Genomic DNA, 26,375 nt, shown 5'->3' on the forward strand with positions numbered 1-26,375 from the left:
CATTGTCATGAAAGATTGCTAGAATGTTCCCAATGTTTGATCAAAAGCATTCTGGGAAATATATATTTTATATTTAAAACATTGTATTTATCCTTTATTTAACTAGACAAGTCAGTTAAGAACACATTCTTATTTACAATGACAAGCCACTGTTCTCCTGTAGGCCAACTGCCTTATTCAGGGGAAAAACACCAGATTTTTACCTTGTCAGCTCAGAGATTCGATCCAGCAACCTTTCGGTTACTGGCCCAACGCTCTAACCACTTGGCTACCTGCTGGTTACTGGCCCAACGCTCTAACCACTAGGCTACCTGCTGGTTACTGGCCCAACGCTCTAACCACTTGGCTACCTGCTGGTTACTGGCCCAACGCTCTAACCACTTGGCTACCTGCTGGTTACTGGCCCAACGCTCTAACCACTAGGCTACCTGCTGGTTACTGGCCCAACGCTCTAACCACTAGGCTACCTGCTGGTTACTGGCCCAACACTCTAACCACTAGGCTACCTGCTGGTTACTGGCCCAACGCTCTAACCACTAGGCTACCTGCTGGTTACTGGCCCAACGCTCTAACCACTTGGCTACCTGCTGGTTACTGGCCCAACGCTCTAACCACTTGGCTACCTGCTGGTTACTGGCCCAATGCTCTAACCACTTGGCTACCTGCTGGTTACTGGCCCAACGCTCTAACCACTTGGCTACCTGCTGGTTACTGGCCCAACGCTCTAACCACTTGGCTACCTGCTGGTTACTGGCCCAACGCTCTAACCACTTGGCTACCTGCTGGTTATTGGCCCAACGCTCTAACCACTTGGCTACCTGCTGGTTACTGGCCCAACGCTCTAACCACTAGGCTACCTGCTGGTTACTGGCCCAACGCTCTAACCACTAGGCTACCTGCTGCCCAAAAATATGAAAAACTGGTCCATTTCTTCTCCATGACCTTGAATGTGCAATGGAAGGAATACACACAGAATAAAGACAAAAGTTTTTCGGAAGTATTCTGGAAGATAAATGAAATGTGATGTTACTGCACCAGCCCTGAATCTCCCCAGAGTCAAGTTAGCTAAGGAAGGTTAGTGAAGTTTCTTTCCATTCATGTCTTTTTATTCACTTTATCATCTGTTGTTGCTTCTAAGAACGATCTGCTAGATATCGAACTGTTTGAACTGAGGAGGCCTACTCGTTAGGGGTATATAGAATATACAGAGCACGACGGCTGGCTGACTCACATAACACCTCTTCTGTTTTACGGCTCACGGGACTCGTCTGATGTCGGTACGACCTCTTCTGTTTTATGACTCACGGGACCCATCTGATGTCGGTACGACCTCTTCTGTTTTACGACTCACGGGACTCGTCTGATGTCGGTACGACCTCTTCTGTTTAACGACTCACGGGACTCGTCTGATGTCGGTACGACCTCTTCTGTTTAACGACTCACGGGACTCGTCTGATGTCGGTACGACCTCTTCTGTTTTACGACTCATGGGACTCATCTGATGTCGGTACGACCTCTTCTGTTTTACGACTCACGGGACTCGTCTGATGTCGGTACGACCTCTTCTGTTTAACGACTCACGGGACTCGTCTGATGTCGGTACGACCTCTTCTGTTTTACGACTCATGGGACTCGTCTGATGTCGGTACGACCTCTTCTGTTTAACGACTCACGGGACCCGTCTGATGTTGGTACGACCTGTTCTGAAAACGTCTGTCTGTAGAGTCCGAACAGTTTGGGCTACACACTAATATAGAGGTCTCTGGCGAATACCGTACTGTACATGTCGGTTGTTCTGCTGCAGGACGTCCACAAGCCTCACAAGATTTGTCTGAAGGTCCCCAGGTTTCCGGAACAAGTATTTTTTTTTTTTATCAATGGAAGTATCCATTTTTTATCAAAGTCCCCCCTTATCTCAGCTCGCTGGTCACCATAGCATCTCCCACCTGTAGCACACGCTCCAGCAGGTATATCTCTCTAGTCACCCCCAAAACCAATTCTTTCTTTGGCCGCCTCTCCTTCCAGTTCTCTGCTGCCAATGACTGGAACGAACTACAAAAATCTCTGAAACTGGAAACACTTATCTCCCTCACTAGCTTTAAGCACCAACTGTCAGAGCAGCTCACAGATTACTGCACCTGTACATAGCCCACCTATAATTTAGCCCAAACAACTACCTCTTTCCCAACTGTATTTAATTTTAATTTATTTATTTATTTTGCTCCTTTGCACCCCATTATTTTTTTATTTCTACTTTGCACATTCTTCCATTGCAAAACTACCATTCCAGTATTTTACTTGCTATATTGTATTTACTTTGCCATCATGGCCTTTTTTGCCTTTACCTCCCTTCTCACCTCATTTGCTCACATTGTATATAGACTTGTTTATACTGCATTATTGACTGTATGTTTGTTTTTACTCCATGTGTAACTCTGTGTCGTTTTATCTGTCGAACTGCTTTGCTTTATCTTGGCCAGGTCGCAATTGTAAATGAGAACTTGTTCTCAACTTGCCTACCTGGTTAAATAAAGGTAAAATAAAATAAAAAATAAAAAAGTATATATGGAGAGAGTTTAGTGCATAAAATAGGGAGTTAAATAAATGTAAAAAAATATATATATAAATAGTTTATTGGTCTTTCTTATATCTCTCAGATACAGGACAGACAATTCACAACAAACTTCCTTCTGTTATTCAATGTGTTTCTATTGGCTAATAACGGTAAGGACTATCTGTTATTCAATGTGTTTCTATTGGCTAATAACGGTAAGGACTATCTGTTATTCAATGTGTTTCTATTGGCTAATAGCAGTAAGGACTATCTGTTATTCAATGTGTTTCTATTGGCTAATAACGGTAAGGACTATCTGTTATTCAATGTGTTTCTATTGGCTAATAACGGTAAGGACTATCTGTTATTCAATGTGTTTCTATTGGCTAATAGCAGTAAGGACTATCTGTTATTCAATGTGTTTCTATTGGCTAATAACGGTAAGGACTATCTGTTATTCAATGTGTTTCTATTGGCTAATAACGGTAAGGACTATCTGTTATTCAATGTGTTTCTATTGGCTAATAACGGTAAGGACTATCTGTTATTCAATGTGTTTCTATTGGCTAATAACGGTAAGGACTATCTGTTATTCAATGTGTTTCTATTGGCTAATAACGGTAAGGACTATCTGTTATTCAATGTGTTTCTATTGGCTAATAACGGTAAGGACTATCTGTTATTCAATGTGTTTCTATTGGCTAATAGCAGTAAGGACTATCTGTTATTCAATGTGTTTCTATTGGCTAATAACGGTAAGGACTATCTGTTATTCAATGTGTTTCTATTGGCTAATAACGGTAAGGACTATCTGTTATTCAATGTGTTTCTATTGGCTAATAGCAGTAAGGACTATCTGTTATTCAATGTGTTTCTATTGGCTAATAACGGTAAGGACTATCTGTTATTCAATGTGTTTCTATTGGCTAATAACGGTAAGGACTATCTGTTATTCAATGTGTTTCTATTGGCTAATAACGGTAAGGACTATCTGTTATTCAATGTGTTTCTATTGGCTAATAACGGTAAGGACTATCTGTTATTCAATGTGTTTCTATTGGCTAATAACGGTAAGGACTATCTGTTATTCAATGTGTTTCTATTGGCTAATAACGGTAAGGACTATCTGTTATTCAATGTGTTTCTATTGGCTAATAACGGTAAGGACTATCTGTTATTCAATGTGTTTCTATTGGCTAATAGCAGTAAGGACTATCTGTTATTCAATGTGTTTCTATTGGCTAATAACGGTAAGGACTATCTGTTATTCAATGTGTTTCTATTGGCTAATAGCAGTAAGGACTATCTGTTATTCAATGTGTTTCTATTGGCTAATAGCAGTAAGGACTATCTGTTATTCAATGTGTTTCTATTGGCTAATAGCAGTAAGGACTATCTGTTATTCAATGTGTTTCTATTGGCTAATAGCAGTAAGGACTATCTGTTATTCAATGTGTTTCTATTGGCTAATAACGGTAAGGACTATCTGTTATTCAATGTGTTTCTATTGGCTAATAACGGTAAGGACTATCTGTTATTCAATGTGTTTCTATTGGCTAATAGCAGTAAGGACTATCTGTTATTCAATGTGTTTCTATTGGCTAATAACGGTAAGGACTATCTGTTATTCAATGTGTTTCTATTGGCTAATAACGGTAAGGACTATCTGTTATTCAATGTGTTTCTATTGGCTAATAACGGTAAGGACTATCTGTTATTCAATGTGTTTCTATTGGCTAATAGCAGTAAGGACTATCTGTTATTCAATGTGTTTCTATTGGCTAATAACGGTAAGGACTATCTGTTATTCAATGTGTTTCTATTGGCTAATAACGGTAAGGACTATCTGTTATTCAATGTGTTTCTATTGGCTAATAGCAGTAAGGACTATCTGTTATTCAATGTGTTTCTATTGGCTAATAACGGTAAGGACTATCTGTTATTCAATGTGTTTCTATTGGCTAATAACGGTAAGGACTATCTGTTATTCAATGTGTTTCTATTGGCTAATAACGGTAAGGACTATCTGTTATTCAATGTGTTTCTATTGGCTAATAACGGTAAGGACTATCTGTTATTCAATGTGTTTCTATTGGCTAATAACGGTAAGGACTATCTGTTATTCAATGTGTTTCTATTGGCTAATAACGGTAAGGACTATCTGTTATTCAATGTGTTTCTATTGGCTAATAACGGTAAGGACTATCTGTTATTCAATGTGTTTCTATTGGCTAATAGCAGTAAGGACTATCTGTTATTCAATGTGTTTCTATTGGCTAATAACGGTAAGGACTATCTGTTATTCAATGTGTTTCTATTGGCTAATAGCAGTAAGGACTATCTGTTATTCAATGTGTTTCTATTGGCTAATAGCAGTAAGGACTATCTGTTATTCAATGTGTTTCTATTGGCTAATAGCAGTAAGGACTATCTGTTATTCAATGTGTTTCTATTGGCTAATAGCAGTAAGGACTATCTGTTATTCAATGTGTTTCTATTGGCTAATAGCAGTAAGGACTATCTGTTATTCAATGTGTTTCTATTGGCTAATAGCAGTAAGGACTATCTGTTATTCAATGTGTTTCTATTGGCTAATAGCAGTAAGGACTATCTGTTATTCAATGTGTTTCTATTGGCTAATAGCAGTAAGGACTCTCTGTTATTCAATGTGTTTCTATTGGCTAATAACGGTAAGGACTATCTGTTATTCAATGTGTTTCTATTGGCTAATAGCAGTAAGGACTATCTGTTATTCAATGTGTTTCTATTGGCTAATAGCAGTAAGGACTATTTGTTATTCAATGTGTTTCTATTGGCTAATAGCAGTAAGGACTATCTGTTATTCAATGTGTTTCTATTGGCTAATAGCAGTAAGGACTATCTGTTATTCAATGTGTTTCTATTGGCTAATAACGGTAAGGACTATCTGTTATTCAATGTGTTTCTATTGGCTAATAACGGTAAGGACTATCTGTTATTCAATGTGTTTCTATTGGCTAATAACGGTAAGGACTATCTGTTATTCAATGTGTTTCTATTGGCTAATAACGGTAAGGACTATCTGTTATTCAATGTGTTTCTATTGGCTAATAGCAGTAAGGACTATCTGTTATTCAATGTGTTTCTATTGGCTAATAACGGTAAGGACTATCTGTTATTCAATGTGTTTCTATTGGCTAATAACGGTAAGGACTATCTGTTATTCAATGTGTTTCTATTGGCTAATAGCAGTAAGGACTATCTGTTATTCAATGTGTTTCTATTGGCTAATAACGGTAAGGACTATCTGTTATTCAATGTGTTTCTATTGGCTAATAACGGTAAGGACTATCTGTTATTCAATGTGTTTCTATTGGCTAATAACGGTAAGGACTATCTGTTATTCAATGTGTTTCTATTGGCTAATAACGGTAAGGACTATCTGTTATTCAATGTGTTTCTATTGGCTAATAACGGTAAGGACTATCTGTTATTCAATGTGTTTCTATTGGCTAATAACGGTAAGGACTATCTGTTATTCAATGTGTTTCTATTGGCTAATAACGGTAAGGACTATCTGTTATTCAATGTGTTTCTATTGGCTAATAGCAGTAAGGACTATCTGTTATTCAATGTGTTTCTATTGGCTAATAACGGTAAGGACTATCTGTTATTCAATGTGTTTCTATTGGCTAATAGCAGTAAGGACTATCTGTTATTCAATGTGTTTCTATTGGCTAATAGCAGTAAGGACTATCTGTTATTCAATGTGTTTCTATTGGCTAATAGCAGTAAGGACTATCTGTTATTCAATGTGTTTCTATTGGCTAATAGCAGTAAGGACTATCTGTTATTCAATGTGTTTCTATTGGCTAATAGCAGTAAGGACTATCTGTTATTCAATGTGTTTCTATTGGCTAATAGCAGTAAGGACTATCTGTTATTCAATGTGTTTCTATTGGCTAATAGCAGTAAGGACTATCTGTTATTCAATGTGTTTCTATTGGCTAATAGCAGTAAGGACTCTCTGTTATTCAATGTGTTTCTATTGGCTAATAACGGTAAGGACTATCTGTTATTCAATGTGTTTCTATTGGCTAATAGCAGTAAGGACTATCTGTTATTCAATGTGTTTCTATTGGCTAATAGCAGTAAGGACTATCTGTTATTCAATGTGTTTCTATTGGCTAATAGCAGTAAGGACTATCTGTTATTCAATGTGTTTCTATTGGCTAATAGCAGTAAGGACTATCTGTTATTCAATGTGTTTCTATTGGCTAATAACGGTAAGGACTATCTGTTATTCAATGTGTTTCTATTGGCTAATAACGGTAAGGACTATCTGTTATTCAATGTGTTTCTATTGGCTAATAACGGTAAGGACTATCTGTTATTCAATGTGTTTCTATTGGCTAATAACGGTAAGGACTATCTGTTATTCAATGTGTTTCTATTGGCTAATAACGGTAAGGACTATCTGTTATTCAATGTGTTTCTATTGGCTAATAACGGTAAGGACTATCTGTTATTCAATGTGTTTCTATTGGCTAATAGCAGTAAGGACTATCTGTTATTCAATGTGTTTCTATTGGCTAATAGCAGTAAGGACTATCTGTTATTCAATGTGTTTCTATTGGCTAATAACGGTAAGGACTATCTGTTATTCAATGTGTTTCTATTGGCTAATAGCAGTAAGGACTATCTGTTATTCAATGTGTTTCTATTGGCTAATAGCGGTAAGGACTATCTGTTATTCAATGTGTTTCTATTGGCTAATAGCAGTAAGGACTATCTGTTATTCAATGTGTTTCTATTGGCTAATAGCAGTAAGGACTATCTGTTATTCAATGTGTTTCTATTGGCTAATAGCAGTAAGGACTATCTGTTATTCAATGTGTTTCTATTGGCTAATAGCAGTAAGGACTATCTGTTATTCAATGTGTTTCTATTGGCTAATAGCAGTAAGGACTATCTGTTATTCAATGTGTTTCTATTGGCTAATAGCAGTAAGGACTATCTGTTATTCAATGTGTTTCTATTGGCTAATAGCAGTAAGGACTATCTGTTATTCAATGTGTTTCTATTGGCTAATAGCAGTAAGGACTATCTGTTATTCAATGTGTTTCTATTGGCTAATAGCAGTAAGGACTGTCTGTTATTCAATGTGTTTCTATTGGCTAATAGCAGCAAGGACTATCTGTTATTCAATGTGTTTCTATTGGCTAATAGCAATAGGGCCAAACATCATTTTTCATCTGAGTGATTGTTATTATTAGTATTACATGCGTTTAACCCTTTATTTTAGTCACTAAACAGTCTCCATATACAGTACTTCCATAAATTATTTTCGGAGGGGACCTTCAGATGAGTCTTGTGAGGTCCGTGGGCGTCCTATAGCCAGACAACAGACATGTTCGTGTTCCTGGGAGTCTCACCTTTACACAGAGGTGTCATATTAGTGAGTAGCTCAAACTGTTTGGACGCTACAGACAGAAGATTACAGATCCGTTGTACCGACTTCAGACGAATCCAATGACGCCTGTGTGGGGGGGGGGGGGGTCGCAGAGCAAAACGGAGAACACCATCGTGTTTGTGAGTGTCTCATGTTTCCATAGAGGGGTCTCTAGCATAAACTGACATATTTATGTATTATGCTAATTAGATTTTCAAGGGGGCGCGGACATCGACCTTAAGGGGTTCAACATGTCACTACACACGCTGAGTCTCTCTAAGGGAGACTGCATGATGCTGACTGCTCCATTATTACAGTAGGACACCCATTGTGAACATTTCATTTGAAAGTTAAACACTTTCCACAATGCAGCGCAACACAGCAGGAACCATCTTGTTTCTGTGTTCATCCATAAAACACAACAGAGCCTGGGGGTGGGGGGGGGGGGTAGGTGGAGAAGAGGGGAGAAGAGAGGAAAAGAGTAGAGGAGAGGGAGAAATGTGAGGTGAGCGGGAAGGAGAGAGGAGAAGAGGGGAGGAGAGGGGAGGAAAGAGGGTTTAGATGATGTAGGGGGTAGAGAGGAAAGGGGAGGAAAGGAGGAGAGGGGTGGAGAGATGGGAAGAGAGGGGAAGAGAGGAGGAGATGAGAGGTGAGATCAATCAAAAACAAACCTACTTTAGCACCAAATGAAAAACAAGTTGTGTCTGTGTCTACAGTATACTGTAAAAGGGGCTGAGGAGGAGGGCTGAGGAGGAGGAGGAGGGCTGAGGAAGAGGAGGGGAAGGAGGGCTGAGGAAGAGGGGGAGAAGGAGGGCTGAGGAGGAGGGCTGAGGAGGAGGAGGGCTGAGGAGGAAGAGGAGGAGGGCTGAGGAGGAGGAGGAGGGCTGAGGAGGAGGAGGAGGGCTGAGGAAGAGGGCTGAGGAAGAGGAGGAGGGCTGAGGAAGAGGAGGAGGGCTGAGGAAGAGGAGGAGAGCTGAGGAAGAGGAGGAGGAGGGCTGAGGAAGAGGAGGAGGAGGGCTGAGGAAGAGGAGGAGGAGGGCTGAGGAGGAGGGCTGAGGAAGAGGAGGAGGAGGGCTGAGGAGGAACCTACTGGAAAAACAGAGGAGGGCCACCTTCACCATCATAATGAAAATAAAGCCCTCTCATCCATCCAAATAGACTGTATGGACTATATTTATATGGTCTCATGTCTATAGTAGACTGTATAAGGGCTGAGGAGGAACCCACCGGATATAAAGGTACCGAAACACAACAACAGAATTACCTGTGCTTGTATGATGCTTTCATAACATACTATAGCTTCACATGATGCATTCATAACATACTATAGCTTCATATAAAGCTTTCATAACATACTATAGCTTCACATGATGCTTTCATAACATACTATAGCTTCACATGATGCTTTCATAACATATTATAGCTTCACATGATGCTTTCATAACATACTATAGCTTCACATGATGCTTTCATAACATACTATAGCTTCACATGATGCTTTCATAACATACTATAGCTTCACGTGATGCATTCATAACATACTATAGCTTCACATGATGCTTTCATAACATACTATAGCTTCACGTGATGCTTTCATAACATACTATAGCTTCACGTGATGCATTCATAACATACTATAGCTTCACATGATGCTTTCATAACATACTATAGCTTCACGTGATGCTTTCATAACATACTATAGCTTCACGTGATGCTTTCATAACATATTATAACATATTATATTACAATTTATCACACGAAGAGCACAGTCTCAAACACAGTGCAGTCTGATCTGTGGCAGACAGACAGCAGAGGGATGGGAGATATGAGCTGCTGGACGGAGGATTGTTCAACAATCAAACAGTGATATCCGCCTTCTCAAATGGCACCCTATTCCCTATATAGTGCACTACTTTGAACCAGTGCCCTATGGCACCCTATTCCCTATATAGTGCACTACTTTGAACCAGTGCCCTATGGCACCCTATTCCCTATATAGTGCACTACTTTGAACCAGAGCCCTATGGCACCCTATTCCCTATATAGTGCACTACTTTGAACCAGAGCCCTATGGCACCCTATTCCCTATATAGTGCACTACTTTGAACCAGAGCCCTATGGCACCCTATTCCCTATATAGTGCACTACTTTGAACCAGTGCCCTATGGCACCCTATTCCCTATATAGTGCACTACTTTGAACCAGAGCCCTATGGCACCCTATTCCCTATATAGTGCACTACTTTGAACCAGAGCCCTATGGCACCCTATTCCCTATATATAGTGCACTACTTTGAACCAGAGCCCTATGGCACCCTATTCCCTATATATAGTGCACTACTTTTAACCAGAGCCCTATGGCACCCTATTCCCTATATATAGTGCACTACTTTTAACCAGAGCCCTATGGCACCCTGTTCCCTATATAGTGCACTACTTTGAGCGATGCCAATAGGGCTTTAGTCAAAGGTAGCATACTATATATCCGTATTTCGGATGGGACGTTAAACGGGTGTCCTGACTCTCTGTGGTCACTAAAGATCCCATAGGACTTAAACCCCGGTGTCCTGGCTAAATTCCCAATATGGCCCTCAAACCATCACGGTCACCTAATCATCACCATCTTACAATTGTCTCATTCACCCCCCCCCCCCCCCCCCTCATCTCCCCTGTCACTATTCCCACTATTCTCCACTATTCAACTGACCTGGTAAAATAAGGGTTCAATCAAATAACGATACAGAGAACATGTTGCCATGTGAGATGCAGTCAGGGACCAACCGAAGGCTGCTTGTCCCTCTCTCTCCAGGCGGTCTGACAACGCATCTTTAACTCAACAGGAGTGAAGCTGATGGTCACTAAGGAACAAGGACCGCAGCAGTTTGATAAGGTCGAGTAGGACTGTGACCCCAAAATGGCACCCTAGTCCCTATTAATACTTTGACCAGGGTCCATAAGGGCTCTGTTTATAAGCAGTGCGGTATGTAGGGTATAGAGTAGCATTGGGGATGCAGAGCAGGACTTCACCTTGTCAGCAGTCTGCTGAGAGACATGGTCTCATTAAAGAGGAAGATCCCTCCCATAAGCCTGTGATCCACAGCGAGGTGCTAGCCACAGAACAGACAAGTATTCAATCATCCAGACAAGTAATTGATTGTATAATTACAACACAACACTGCACTACATGCCCACCCGTCTGTCTGACAGTCAACACTGTCCATGGGATTTCAGTTTTCAGCTCTCAGCCTGGAGGCTTTTACAAACTGAAGGCTAGCACAGCTGAAAAATGCAATGGGTGAAAGTGATGGATGGACTGTCATGGGCTGGCTGGAGAAATGCACTATTAGTGACTTAAAAACAACATCCTGTCAAGTATCTTAGAAGGACAAGTCCCTGCAGTGCAGTTGTTTTTTTCATGATGCTACTGTTAGGAAAGCATTTAGGAAGAACTCAAATTCGCACAGCTGTGAGTTTGTTCATTTACATTTTAACAGAATGGATACTGTATATGACCCACTGTACAGAGGATACATACTGTATGACCCACTGTACAGAGGATACATACTGTATGACCCACTGTACAGAGGATACATACTGTATGATCCACTGTACAGAGGATACATACTGTATATGACCCACTGTGAAGAGGATACATACTGTATATGACCCACTGTACAGAGGATACATACTGTATGATCCACTGTACAGAGGATACATACTGTATATGACCCACTGTACACAGGATACATACTGTATATGACCCACTGTACAGAGGATACATACTGTATGATTCACTGTACAGAGGATACATACTGTATGATCCACTGTACAGAGGATAGAGGATACATACTGTATATGACCCACTGTACACAGGATACATACTGTATATGACCCACTGTACAGAGGATACATACTGTATGATCCACTGTACAGAGGATACATACTGTATGAGACCCACTGTACACAGGATACATACTGTATATGACCCACTGTACAGAGGATACATACTGTATATGACCCACTGTACAGAGGATACATACTGTATATGACCCACTGTACACAGGATACATACTGTATGACCCACTGTAAAGCGTTTTATGTATGTAAAGCTGGAGATAAAATATGAATTTGATTATCCTCAAGATGTCCCTGAGGTCCTAATTAAAGTGAAACTATATATACACATGACCAAATACACAGGACCAGGACCCAATATACAGGACCCAATATACAGGACCCAATATACAGGACCAAATACACAGGACCAGGACCAATACACAGGACCCAATATACAGGACCCAATACACAGGACCAGGACCAATACACAGGACCCAATATACAAGACCCAATACACAGGACCAGGACCAATACACAGGACCCAATATACAGGACCCAATATACAGGACCCAATACACAGGACCCAATATACAGGACCCAATATACAAGACCCAATACACAGGACCCAATATACAGGACCAATATACAGGACCAATATACAGGACCCAATATACAGGACCCAATATACAGGACCCAATACACAGGTCCAGGACCCAATATACAGGACCCAATATACAGAACCCAATATACAGGACCCAATATACAGGACCAGGACCCAATATACAGGACCCAATATACAGGACCAGGACCCAATATACAGGACCCAATATACAGGACCCAATACACAGGACCAGGACCAATATACAGGACCCAATATACAGGACCAGGACCAATATACAGGACCCAATATACAGGACCCAATATACAGGACCCAATATACAGGACCCAATATACAGGACCAGGACCAATACACGGGACCCAATACACAGGACCCAATACACAGGACCCAATATACAGGACCCAATATACAGGACCCAATATACAGGACCCAATATACAGGACCAATATACAGGACCCAATACACAGGACCCAATACACAGGACCCAATATACAGGACCCAATATACAGGACCCAATATACAGTACCCAATATACAGGACCAGGACCAATATACAGGACCCAATACACAGGACCCAATATACAGGACCCAATATACAGGACCCAATATACAGGACCAGGACCAATATACAGGACCCAATATACAGGACCCATACACAGGACCCAATATACAGGACCCAATACACAGGACCCAATATACAGGACCCAATACACAGAACCCAATATACAGAACCCAATATACAGGACCCAATATACAGGACCCAATATACAGGACCCAATACACAGGACCCAATATACAGGACCCAATACACAGGACCCAATACACAGGACCCAATACACAGGACCCAATACACAGGACCAGGACCAATACACAGGACCCAATATACAGGACCCAATATACAGGACCCAATATACAGGACCCAATACACAGGACCCAATACACAGGACCCAATACACAGGACCCAATATACAGGACCCAATATACAGGACCCAATACACAGGACCAATATACAGGACCCAATACACAGGACCCAATACACAGGACCAGGACCAATACACAGGACCCAATACACAGGACCCAATATACAGGACCAGGACCAATACACAGGACCCAATACACAGGACCAGGACCAATACACAGGACCAGGACCCAATATACAGGACCAATATACAGGACCCAATATACAGGACCCAATATAATGAACCCAATATGAAAACCAGCAATCACACCCCATCATATCGCATGCTTCCCAAATCTCACCATATGCCCTATGCGGTGCACTTATTTTGACCAGGGAACTAGGTCTACACTGGTCTAAAAATGCGGGCACAATCAGAATGAGGACAAGATCAGGACAAACGACTCATGTTAGACCCAGGTATAAATGGGGCTTACAATAATATGGTTCCATTCGGCATCACATAGAGACATCTCCATTATCACATTGGATCACCTCCATTATCACATTGGATCCTCTTATCACATTGGATCATCTCCATTATCACATAGACACAGCTCCATTATCACATTGGAGCATCTCCATTATCACATAGACACAGCTCCATTATCACATTGGATCATCTCTATTATCACATAGGGACATCTCCATTTCACATTGGATCAACTCCATTATCACATAGAGACACCTCCATTATCACATAGACACATCTCCATTATCACATTGGATCATCTCCATTATCACATAGAGACATCTCCATTATCACATAGACACATCTCCATTATCACATAGACACATCTCCATTATCACATTGGATCAACTCCCTTATCACATAGACACATCTCCATTATCACATTGGATCAACTCCATTATCACATAGACACATCTCCATTATCACATTGGCTCATCTCCTAAAGTGAACATAGTATTTTGGGTACATCCAAAATGGCACCCTATTCCCTATGTAGTGCACTCTGCTCAAAAGTAGGGCTCTGGTCAAAAGTAGTGCGTGTTGTAGGGAATCGTGTTCCGTTTGGGGCCTTTGTATATAGAAAGGGAAAGGGGGAATCCTAGTCAGTTGTACAATTGAATGCCTTCAACTGAAATGTGTCTTCTGCATTTAACCCAACCCTTCTGAATCAGAGCGGTGCCAGGGGGCTGTACTTTCTCAGGCGCAGAACAACAGATTTTTACCTTGTCATACATGACTTTCCTCACACAGTACTATACCTGGACACTATGAAGTCCAGCACTAAGGCTTCGTCCCAAATCGAACACTATTCCCTATATAGTGCACTAGAATCGTAAGGACCCTGGTCATAAGGAGTGCATTAAAAAGCAGCAGGGTGCCATTTGGGAAGTATCCACATTTCCCAGGTGCAACACAGCCTGGTTCAGCTCAGTGTGAGGTTAGTGTTCTCCTTTAAACTCCTGATTCAGACAAACAACAACAAGAAACATCTCAGTCATTCCTCAGTCATGGTTTGTTCTCCGATGTTCCCACCTTGTTCAGCTTGTTTCGTCAGGTCACCAAGTGCCCTTGTCGCAGAGCAGAGACCCAGCCCAAGTCCCAAGTGGCTCCCTGTTTCCCTATATAAGCGCACTACTTTTGACCAAGATCATTTAGTTAATAGGGAATAGAGTCTCCATGCCTACCTAATACATGCTCTGAGTATCCAGAAGAAGTGCACTATATAGGGAACAGGGTGCCATTTGATAGTCAACGTATATGTCAGTGTTTAGCATCACCATACTAGTTTTATCTGCGGAATAAACCCTTCTGGAGTCTTCCGTCAGAGAAGCAGGAGAACGCTGCTACCCACTGACTGGTAAACAGGAGAACGCTGCTACCCACTGACTGGTAAACGGTTCCACTTCAGCAGCCCTGAAACCAATGTATCTGAAACCAACGTATCTGAAACCAATTGTGTTTAATGAGGTTCCTGCCTCTTCCCAACCCAACTCCCTCCTACACACTCACAGATGGTACGGCTCCTCCTAAAGTTTTAACAAGTAGCGTAAAATGCAGATTGACAGTGGATGCATCCCAAATTTCCACCCTATTCCCTATATGTAGTGCCATAGGGCCCTGGTCAAAAGTAGTGCACTATATAGGGAATAGGGTGCCATTTTGGGACACGGTGGGAGTACTGCTGCTATCTCTCCAGTCTGTTTAAAAAGAGGGGATTAAACTTTGGGATCAGAAAAGTTATTAAAGATGATAACCATTATGAGGAGAACAGCTGACAGATTGGGCTGTGGCTAAGAGGAGGCAGCAGACAGGCTTGTAAAGTACGGAGCAGGAAGCTAGGTAATACAACCCTCCACTAACCTGATATACGTCTGGGTGACATGAGGAGAGAGTTGAGACTCCTGGAGGCAGCAGGTCTGTGTGACATGAGGAGAGAGTTGAGACTCCTGGAGGCAGCAGGTCTGGGTAACATGAGGAGAGAGTTGAGACTCCTGGAGGCAGTAGCTGGCCTAGATATGCTCATTGCCATTTGATTTGTCATCAACAATGGTTTTTCATGCCGCTGGAAGATTCCTATTTCCTCCGGAGTAAGCCAGGTGTTCTCCAGAGCTAGAGTGTTGTTCAAGTATGCCTAGAGACACAAGGGAGGCAGGAGCGTCAGGTACACATAGCAAAACAAAGACAGAGGCAAGTTCTTGTTCAGATAAACCTACAAACACAGAGACAAGTTGTTGATCAGGTAAACCTAGAGACAGAGAGACAAGTTGTTGATCAGGTAAACCTACAAACACAGAGACAAGTTGTTGATCAGGTAAACCTAGAGACAGAGAGACAAGTTGTTGATCAGGTAAACCTACAAACACAGAGACAAGTTGTTGATCAGGTAAACCTAGAGACAGAGAGACAAGTTGTTGATCAGGTAAACCTAGAGACAGAGAGACAAGTTGTTGATCAGGTAAACCTAGAGACAGAGAGACAAGTTGTTGATCAGGTAAACCTAGAGACAGAGACAAGTTGTTGATCGGGTAAACCCAGAGACAGAGAGACAAGTTGTTGATCAGGTAAACCTAGAGACACAGAGACAAGTTGTTGATCGGGTAAACCTAGAGACAGAGACAAGTTGTTGATCGGGTAAACCTAGAGACAAAGAGACAAGTTGTTGATCGGGTAAACCTAGAGACACAGAGACAAGTTGTTGATCAGGTAAACCTAGAGACAGAGAGACAAGTTGTTGATCGGGTAAACCTAGAGACAGAGAGACAAGTTGTTGATCAGGTAAACCTCGAGACAGAGAGACAAGTTGTTGGTCAGGTAAACCTAGAGACAGAGAGCCAAGTTGTTGATCAGGTAAACCTAGAGACAGAGAGACAAGTTGTTGATCAGGTAAACCTCGAGACAAAGAGACAAGTTGTTGATCAGATAAACCTAGAGACAGAGAGACAAGTTGTTGATCAGGTAAACCTAGAGACAGAGAGACAAGTTGTTGATCGGGTAAACCTAGAGACAGAGAGACAAGTTGTTGATCGGGTAAACCTAGAGACAGAGAGACAAGTTGTTGATCGGGTAAACCTAGAGACAGAGAGACAAGTTGTTGATCAGGTAAACCTAGAGACAGAGAGACAAGTTGTTGATCAGGTAAACCTAGAGACAAAGAGACAAGTTGTTGATCGGGTAAACCCAGAGACAGAGAGACAAGTTGTTGATCGGGTAAACCTAGAGACAGAGAGACAAGTTGTTGATCGGGTAAACCTAGAGACAGAGAGACAAGTTGTTGATCAGGTAAACCTAGAGACAGAGAGACAAGTTGTTGATCAGGTAAACCTAGAGACAGAGAGACAAGTTGTTGATCGGGTAAACCCAGAGACCGAGAGACAAGTTGTTGATCAGGTAAACCTAGAGACAGAGAGACAAGTTGTTGATCAGGTAAACCTAGAGACAGAGAGACAAGTTGTTGATCAGGTAAACCTCGAGACAGAGAGACAAGTTGTTGATCAGGTAAACCTAGAGACAGAGAGACAAGTTGTTGATCAGGTAAACCTAGAGACAGAGAGACAAGTTGTTGATCAGGTAAACCTAGAGACAGAGAGACAAGTTGTTGATCAGGTAAACCTCGAGACAGAGAGACAAGTTGTTGATCAGGTAAACCTACAAACACAGAGACAAGTTGTTGATCAGGTAAACCTAGAGACAGAGAGACAAGTTGTTAATCAGGTAAACCTAGAGACAGAGAGACAAGTTGTTGATCAGGTAAACTGGACCTCTATGTCTGTTTATACCCTCTAAACAGATTTGCTGAGGTAGACACACACAGAGTTAAGGAAGACTGTCTGGGAAAACCTAGAGACACAAAGAGTCACGATGTTGTTCAGGACAGCTGTTGTAAATCTTAAAACACAGAGACGACAGGCAATTCCACAATCATGGAAAGAAAACAAGGGCCTAATACAGAGACCCTCTTCAAATTGACCTGTCCTTGACCATTACGGGGCGGCAGGTAGCCTAGTGGGTAGAGCGTTGGGCCAGTAACCGAAAGGTTGCTAGATCAAATCCCTGAGCTGACAAGCCATCTGTTGTTCTGCCCCTGAACAAGGCAGTTCATATGCTGTCATTGTTAATAAGAATGTGTTCTTAGCTGACTTGCCTAGTTAAATAAAAATATATAGTGCTTACAGAGTCAACTGTCCTTAACCATTACAGAGATCACAGTTTGAACTGTCCTTGAACAGTGATAACTGTCCTTAACCATTACAGAGATCACAGTTTGAACTGTCCTTGAACAGTGATAACTGTCCTTAACCTTTACTGAGATCACAGTTTGAACAGTGATAACTGTCCTTAACCTTTACTGAGATCATAGTTTGAACTGTCATTGAACAGTGATAACTGTCCTTGAACAGTACAGTGTCCTTGAACATTACAGTGATAACTGTCCTTGACCATTACAGTGTGAACTGTCCTTGACCATTACAATGTCCTTGAACATTACAGTGATAACTGTCCTTAACCATTGCATTGATTACATTGTGAACTGTTCAGTGATAACTGTCCGTAATCATACAGTGATAACTGTCCTCGAACATTACAGGGATTACAGTGAGTCTATCTGTGACAGATACAGCAGGGATTACAGTGAGTCTATCTGTGACAGACACAGCAGGGATTACAGTGAGTCTGTCTGTGACAGATACAGCAGGGATTACAGTGAGTCTGAGACCCTGTACGCAGATCAAATGGCACCCTATGCACTACTTGTGACCAGGGCCCATAGGACTCTATATAGGGAGTAGGGTGCCATGTGTGACTCAGGCCAGGTTGCAGTATTTTGTCTACCTTGTAGTCGGGGACCCGTTTCTCCACCCATCCTTTGCCACAGTGAGGAGGCAGCACTGAGCGGTGCAGATGGGGAAATACAGGGACCAGCTCCAGGTTGGCAGAAGGCTGAAATCTCAGCACGTGGTGTGGAGATGGCAGCTCCCACTGACAGGAAATGAAACATATTAGAGGACAGGAAATACACATCATTCAGGTTTAGAGATCTCATTGGATGATTCAAATTTTATTTCTGGAAGTAGCTTGAATTGCTTGTGGCAGAGGACGTTGGTGTCTTAACAAGATGCTAACAAGCACTACCTCATTAAAGAAGATAAACTAACAAGATGCTAACAAGCACTACCTCATTAAAGAAGATAAACTAACAAGATGCTAACAAGCACTACCTCATTAAAGAAGATAAACTAACAAGATGCTAACAAGCACTACCTCATTAAAAAAGATAAACTAACAAGATGCTAACAAGCACTACCCCATTAAAGAAGATAAACTAACAAGATGCTAACAAGCACTACCCCATTAAAGAAGATAAACTAACAAGATGCTAACAAGCACTACCTCATTAAAAAAGATAAACTAACAAGATGCTAACAAGCACTACCCCATTAAAGAAGATAAACTCCTGGATTTTTTTAAATCCTTCACTATACAAAACTGAAAACTCTCTAACCCATAAAAACTTCACTGTTCCATGTCATGGTAGTTGGTAGGATGGTATGGTGGACAATTAACTGTAGTTGGTAGGATGGTATGGTGGACAATTAACTGTAGTTGATAGGATGGTATGGTGGACAATTAACTATAGTTGGTAGGATGGTATGGTGGACAATTAACTGTAGTTGGTAGGATGGCAACATGGATGATGAGCTATAGTTGGTAGGATGGCACAGTGGATGATGAACTATAGTTGGTAGGATGGCACGGTGGATGATGAACTATAGTTGGTAGGATGGTATGGAGGACAATGAGCTGTAGTTGGTAGGATGGCAACATGGATGATGAGCTATAGTTGGTAGGATGGCACAGTGGATGATGAACTATAGTTGGTAGGATGGTATGGTGAATGATGAGCTGTAGTTGGTAGGATGGCACGGTGGATGATGAGCTGTAGTTGGTAGGATGGCAACATGGATGATGAGCTATAGTTGGTAGGATGGCACGGTAGATGATGAACTGTAGTTGGTATGATGGCAACATGGATGATGAGCTATAGTTAGTAGGATGGCACAGTGGATGATGAGCTGTAGTTGGTAGGATGGCAACGTGGATGATGAACTGTAGTTGGTAGGATGGCACGGTGGATGATGAACTGTAGTTGGTAGGATGGCACTGTGAATGATGAGCTGTAGTTGGTAGGATGGCACGGTGGATGATGAGCTGTAGTTGGTAGGATGGCAACGTGGATGATGAACTGTAGTTGGTAGGATGGCACTGTGAATGATGAGCTGTAGTTGGTAGGATGGCACGGTGGATGATGAACTGTAGTTGGTAGGATGGCACGGTGGATGATGAACTGTAGTTGGTAGGATGGCACGGTGGATGATGAACTATAGTTGGTAGGATGGCACTGTGAATGATGAGCTGTAGTTGGTAGGATGGCACGGTGGATGATGAACTGTAGTTGGTAGGATGGCACATTGGATGATGAACTGTAGTTGGTAGGATGGCACGGTGGATGATGAGCTGTAGTTGGTAGGATGGCACTGTGGATGATGAGCTGTAGTTGGTAGGATGGCACATTGGATGATGAACTATAGTTGGTAGGATGGCACGGTGGATGATGAACTGTAGTTGGTAGGATGGTATGGAGGACAATGAGCTGTAGTTGGTAGGATGGCACGGTGGATGATGAACTATAGTTGGTAGGATGGCACATTGGATGATGAACTATAGTTGGTAGGATGGCACAGTGGATGAATTAGAGTCATATAGAACTAGGTAAGGGCTTGCAAACAGAACAGCCTACTGTCATAGCTACATAGCCTACTGTCTGCCACTGACAAGCCTTTCAAATGTGTATAACAATAATGCACAACTTCATTCTGGGGCTCCTCAGAATCCTTCACCATGGAGGAGCGTAATAAAAGCGTCATTTCCCGAGCATAGAGTTATGGATCTAGTCTCCACCAATCTACTCAGTCTTAGCCATCTATCCATGGTTCCCGGACAGACAGAAGACATTGGTCTCTCTCTGTGAGACACGCTGACTCATCCTACCAACCGCCACATTAAAAATCAATCACAAGCTTCTTCTGAAAAAGCTTTGCATTGCAAACATATCACATCAAACACCTGCTGTGTCTGTTGCTGCGTTCATTCTCCTTTCCTCTCCTCTTCTTCTCCTCCATGCCACTAATAGTAAGTGCCTTCTACAGTATCCTCCCTGTGAATGGTGGTTAACTGTGTGAAAAAAGCCCAGGTCGACATCAGTGCCAATATGCCTGACCTGTCTTGATCAAGTTCGCTCTCTGCTCTCCTCAGATTAAATGTCACGCTGTGTTTGTCTGTGTGAGCGGCATCAGAGGACCAGGCGGAAGAATGTGCTCTGATCCTCAGGATGTAAAGAAGACACTAAAAGCACCGCTGTTGCAATCAGAGACCCACTGCAGTCACACTACACTACAGACCACTCAGGGCATGCATATGGAAATGCTTATTTTCCACCATAATTTGCAAATAAATTCATTAAAAATCCTACAATGTGTTTTTCTGGATTTTTTTCCCTCATTTTGTCTGTCATAGTTGAAGTGTACCTATGATGAAAATTACAGGCCTCTCTCATCTTTTGTAAGCGGGAGAACTTGCACAATTCGTGGCTGACTAAATACTTTTTTGCCCCACTGTACATATGAAAAAACTCTTGACATTGTGCTACATGGTTCAGTTTCCATTAGGAAGGAACAACATCCATCTGTAGCTCAGTTGGTAGAGTGTGGTGTTTGATACCTGGGACCACCCAGTTGGTAGAGTGTGGTGTTTGATTCCTGGGACCACCCAGTTGGTAGAGTGTGGTGTTTGATTCCTGGGACCACCCAGTTGGTAGAGTGTGGTGTTTGATTCCTGGGACCACCCAGTTGGTAGAGTGTGGTGTTTGATTCCTGGGACCACCCAGTTGGTAGAGTGTGGTGTTTGATTCCTGGGACCACCCAGTTGGTAGAGTGTGGTGTTTGATTCCTGGGACCACCCAGTTGGTAGAGTGTGTTGTTTGATTCCTGGGACCACCCAGTTGGTAGAGTGTGGTGTTTGATTCCTGGGACCACTCAGTTGGTAGAGTGTGGTGTTTGATTCATGGGACCACTCAGTTGGTAGAGTGTGTTGTTTGATTCCTGGGACCACCCAGTTGGTAGAGTGTGGTGTTTGATTCCTGGGACCACTCAGTTGGTAGAGTGTGTTGTTTGATTCCTGGGACCACCCAGTTGGTAGAGTGTGGTGTTTGATTCCTGGGACCACCCAGTTGGTAGAGTGTGGTGTTTGATTCCTGGGACCACCCAGTTGGTAGAGTGTGGTGTTTGATTCCTGGGACCACCCAGTTGGTAGAGTGTGGTGTTTGATTCCTGGGACCACCCAGTTGGTAGAGTGTGGTGTTTGATTCCTGGGACCACCCAGTTGGTAGAGTGTGGTGTTTGATTCCTGGGACCACCCAGTTGGTAGAGTGTGGTGTTTGATTCCTGGGACCACCCAGTTGGTAGAGTGTGGTGTTTGATTCCTGGGACCACCCAGTTGGTAGAGTGTGTTGTGTGCGTAACGGATGTGAAACGACTAGCTAGTTAGCGGTGGTGCGCGCTAAATAGCGTTTCAATCGGTGACGTCACTTGCTCTGAGACCTTGAAGTAGTGGTTCCCCTTGCTCTGCAAGGGCTGCGGCTTTTGTGGAGCGATGGGTAACGATGCTTCGTGGGTGACTGTTGTTGATGTGTGCAGAGGGTCCCTGGTTCGCGCCCGGGTAGGGGCGAGGGGACGGTCTAAAGTTATACTGTTACATTTGCAACGTCAGGATTGTGGTGTTTGACTCCTGGGACCACCCATGCATAAAAAAAAAATGTATGCGCACATGACAGGAAGTGGCTTTGAATAACAGCGTGTGCTAAATGGCTCATTTCTATTATACCAACCACTAGGGCATGGAGTTGATAATGTCCAAACAACTATTTCAGTCGTCAGCAACATAGCAAAACTCCCCAGCTGAAGTGGTAATGCAATCACTTTGAAATCTGTATGCAGATAGTAACAACACGGACGTGGTGCTGTACGGACCAGTTTTCATCAGACTAACTAGACCAACCCAGGGCACGTGTGTGTCCGTTCGTGCGTACATGTGTGCCTGCCTATGTCTACGAGTGCAGGTGAGTGTCTGTCTCTGTAATCCCCTATCATTGTGTACATGAATGTTGCTCAGGTTTATAGCAAACACTATTTATCACTCATAATAACCATCATTCTGAAAATATCCAGTTTTATCTGAAAGCAACCTACCTGCACGTTCTGCAGGGGAAACTGACTGATGCCAGGGTTAGCTGCTGTGTGTGTCGGTATCCTGGCCAGAGGCAGGAAGGGATCACAGGACAGCTGCCAGCTGGAGACGGCTTGGAGCAACGGAGGAGGGTGGTGATGGGAGAGCAGGAAGGGGTGGTGATGGTGTGGCGCGGCAACAGGGGCTGTATTGGCACCCAGCCGGCAGAGCCCCGAGGCAGCAGCAGAACCAGGGCCAGGAAGCATCCACAGCCATGGAGAGGCATCTCTCTCTATCTGCCACAGCTGTGGCTGAGCCTTCAGTCGCCCCACAGGGATCATCCCTACATTCTAGACCACCACACAACACCTGGAAAGGCTGGGAGGGACCCTAGACTTCAGAGAGGACAGTGTTTCATTATTATCAAGCAGATTGATAAAGGATAAAGGATGGGAGACCTGGTGAGAGGCACCTGCCCATACTCACACTCACACACACACACAAACACACACACAGCTAGGCAGTCACACTCACACAAGCAGCTAGGCAGTCACACTCACACACACACTCACACACACACAAACACACACACAGCTAGGCAGTCACACTCACACAAGCAGCTAGGCAGTCACACTCACACACACACAAACACACACACAGCTAGGCAGTCACACTCACACAAGCAGCTAGGCAGTCACACTCACACACACACTCACACACTCACACACACACAAACACACACACAGCTAGGCAGTCACACTCACACAAGCAGCTAGGCAGTCACACTCACACACACACACACACCCCACACACACACACACACACACACAAGCAGCTAGGCAGTCACTCACACACACACAAATAAGCAGCTAGGCAGTCACACACACACACAAGCAGCTAAGCAGTCACTCACACTCACACTCACAACACACACACCCACACACACACACACACACACACACACACACAAGCAGCTAGGCAGTCACTCACACACACACACACACAAGCAGCTAGGCAGACACACCACTGGAAATACTCTTCACAAGTAATTACAGCACTTGTAGGTATTGATTTAGTGAGGTGATTTTGTGAGGTACAAGGCAGTATCACTCATAACTGTGCATGTAGTTAGAGGGGCCAATGGATGAAAACAAGAAATATAAAGAAACATCATGATGAATGACTTATGGCAGATGGTCACGATGCAGGAAGCCCATACACACATGTATTCCATGCAATGGTCGGCGGGGTGATCCGGAGAGGGATCAAATAACAACAATTAGCAGGTGTTCTAGAATACCTTAAACGGTGTTCTATCCGGAGAGGGATAAAATAACAACAATTAGCAGGTGTTCTAGAATACCTACCTTAAACGGGGTTCTATCGGGTTTTATGGAGAGCGCATTCCAGAGGCTGTTATTGAGCTGCGCGGAGAATGTGAAAAGTATTACATCCAAAAGGTGCACAATTATTGAACACTGAGACACATACACGTTTCGGACTATGAAAGACGCCTAATGAAGTATATTGCGCATTTGCACTCTGAATTAGGACTACGCTTTAATATTGAGGTTTTCAAACCTCTTCTCTGGGACCCTCAAACGAACTAGCTCACCTGATTCACCTATTCCAAGGGCTTGATGATTAATTGACAAGTTAAATCAGGTATGCTAGCTGTGTAATCGTTCAAATAAAAAAGACGTTTGAAAAAAAAAACGGTCTAATAGACGTACCGTTTTTTTCAAGAAGGAAAAATGTGCTTGATCGATTCCCACATCTGTTCATTTACATATTCTACTGTAAGGGAAGGCTACCAAGACAACGGAGACCAGCTGGCAAGTTTATCAAATAAGCCTACAACTTGGAGATGCATGTTGGTAAAGTCCTTGAAAATGGTGTAATCCCCCCCCCCCCCCCCACGAAACAAAAAATATCTGCGTTAAAATATAAATCAATAAGAACACACGGGAATTAGTTGTCTCCCTTGTTCCGCACCAGATGGACCTTGTCAATGAGAGGGAGCCTATCACTCCAAATTAAATAAGAATAACAATGCGTTTAGTTTGACATCTAAATATGGGAATGAATGGGGCACAATTGAAGTTTGGATGGAAAGTTAATTTAAAAATCCCATTGGATCAGATATCCTCCACCTCACCTATAATGCGTTGTAGGCTATCAATCCCTTCAGTTGTCCACTATTAACATCGCTCGTCCATCATTTATGGATGAATTTTCCGTTGGTAATTTCAATCCAAAAATGACTACGCTGTTTATCCTATCCAAATATCCAAAACATGCAGCCTTGTCGCCGGGTAGGCTACAGTATAGCCAGCATACAATGGAGGAACTGAGGACACTCGTTCGTTCATGAAGCGCAGGGCATCTTCAAACCGTGACGGTTGGTCGGTGAGTGATGGTTTGTCAGAAAAGAGAGAGAGGAGCTCGAGCCCAATGGAGATCTTCTATTTGCTGTTACGGATAATCTCTTCTCACCCTGATACCGTTTCAGCCTCTTCCCCACCGAACGTCACCCCTAACGCAACACCGCACCGCGCAGAGGCACGGTTTACTCCACTCACTCTTCTCCCCAGTCAAGTCATAGGGGATAGGTTGGACTAGCCACAGTTTTTCCTGTTTCAGAAAACTTCCTTTAGTGCAAAACGTGAAAACATTCCTAAGCGACTGCAAAACGTCTCCAATGAGAACTGAGAAGCCTACTGCGCACCTCTCTCACTCTCTATCTGTCTCTGCATCATCCGGTACCACAGTGGAGTCTGGACTGCTCCTCTCTGAACAGCAGCAACCCAGTGCGCTACTGTAGCATAGTGTCCTTCCCACATCTCCTCTCTCGGCACCAGGGATTTTGGATACTGTATGGCAAGTCACATGGAACACAATCTAATCACATGAATGACGCACAATCTCACCAGCATTCAGAATACATCACTGTAGCGCGTGGTAAATTGAGCCACCTGGGGGTACTTACAGCAACCACCTGACAACCTAAACTTTGACCGAGTGTTGTTATATATTCTGCTGTTTTTCAGTCATAAATATATCGCTTAAAGGCAACATACTGTGGGAGCAGGACGCTTATATTCAGAACAAATGATATGGGGGTGTACACATGTTTGAAGTGTGCCCCCTCCTACCTTCCCTATCTCTTTTAGAGGGAACATTGTAGCGTTACAGTCATATGTTTGTTTGGTTTTCCGTTCCATTGT

The 26,375-nt window shown here is 42.8% G+C and overlaps 1 protein-coding gene across 1 annotated transcript in view; it reads right to left on the reverse strand.

The window, feature by feature from the left end:
* Window positions 1-26,064, reverse strand: part of LOC116359713 (transcription elongation regulator 1-like protein) — a 239,693-nt gene extending 213,629 nt beyond the window's left edge. Inside the window, exons 1-4 of the mRNA XM_031813055.1 lie at window positions 25,307-26,064; window positions 23,172-23,543; window positions 18,700-18,846; window positions 15,730-16,000 (exon numbers count right to left, since the gene is read on the reverse strand). Of these exons, the coding sequence (XP_031668915.1) occupies window positions 15,730-16,000; window positions 18,700-18,846; window positions 23,172-23,489 (736 nt within the window). The 5' untranslated portion in view covers window positions 23,490-23,543; window positions 25,307-26,064. The remainder of the gene's footprint in view (window positions 1-15,729; window positions 16,001-18,699; window positions 18,847-23,171; window positions 23,544-25,306) is intronic.
* Window positions 26,065-26,375: the final 311 nt, after the last annotated feature.

The sequence above is a fragment of the Oncorhynchus kisutch genome, unplaced genomic scaffold (assembly GCF_002021735.2).
Source record: "Oncorhynchus kisutch isolate 150728-3 unplaced genomic scaffold, Okis_V2 Okis04b-Okis11a_hom, whole genome shotgun sequence".
NCBI classification, from domain to species: Eukaryota; Metazoa; Chordata; class Actinopteri; order Salmoniformes; family Salmonidae; genus Oncorhynchus; species Oncorhynchus kisutch.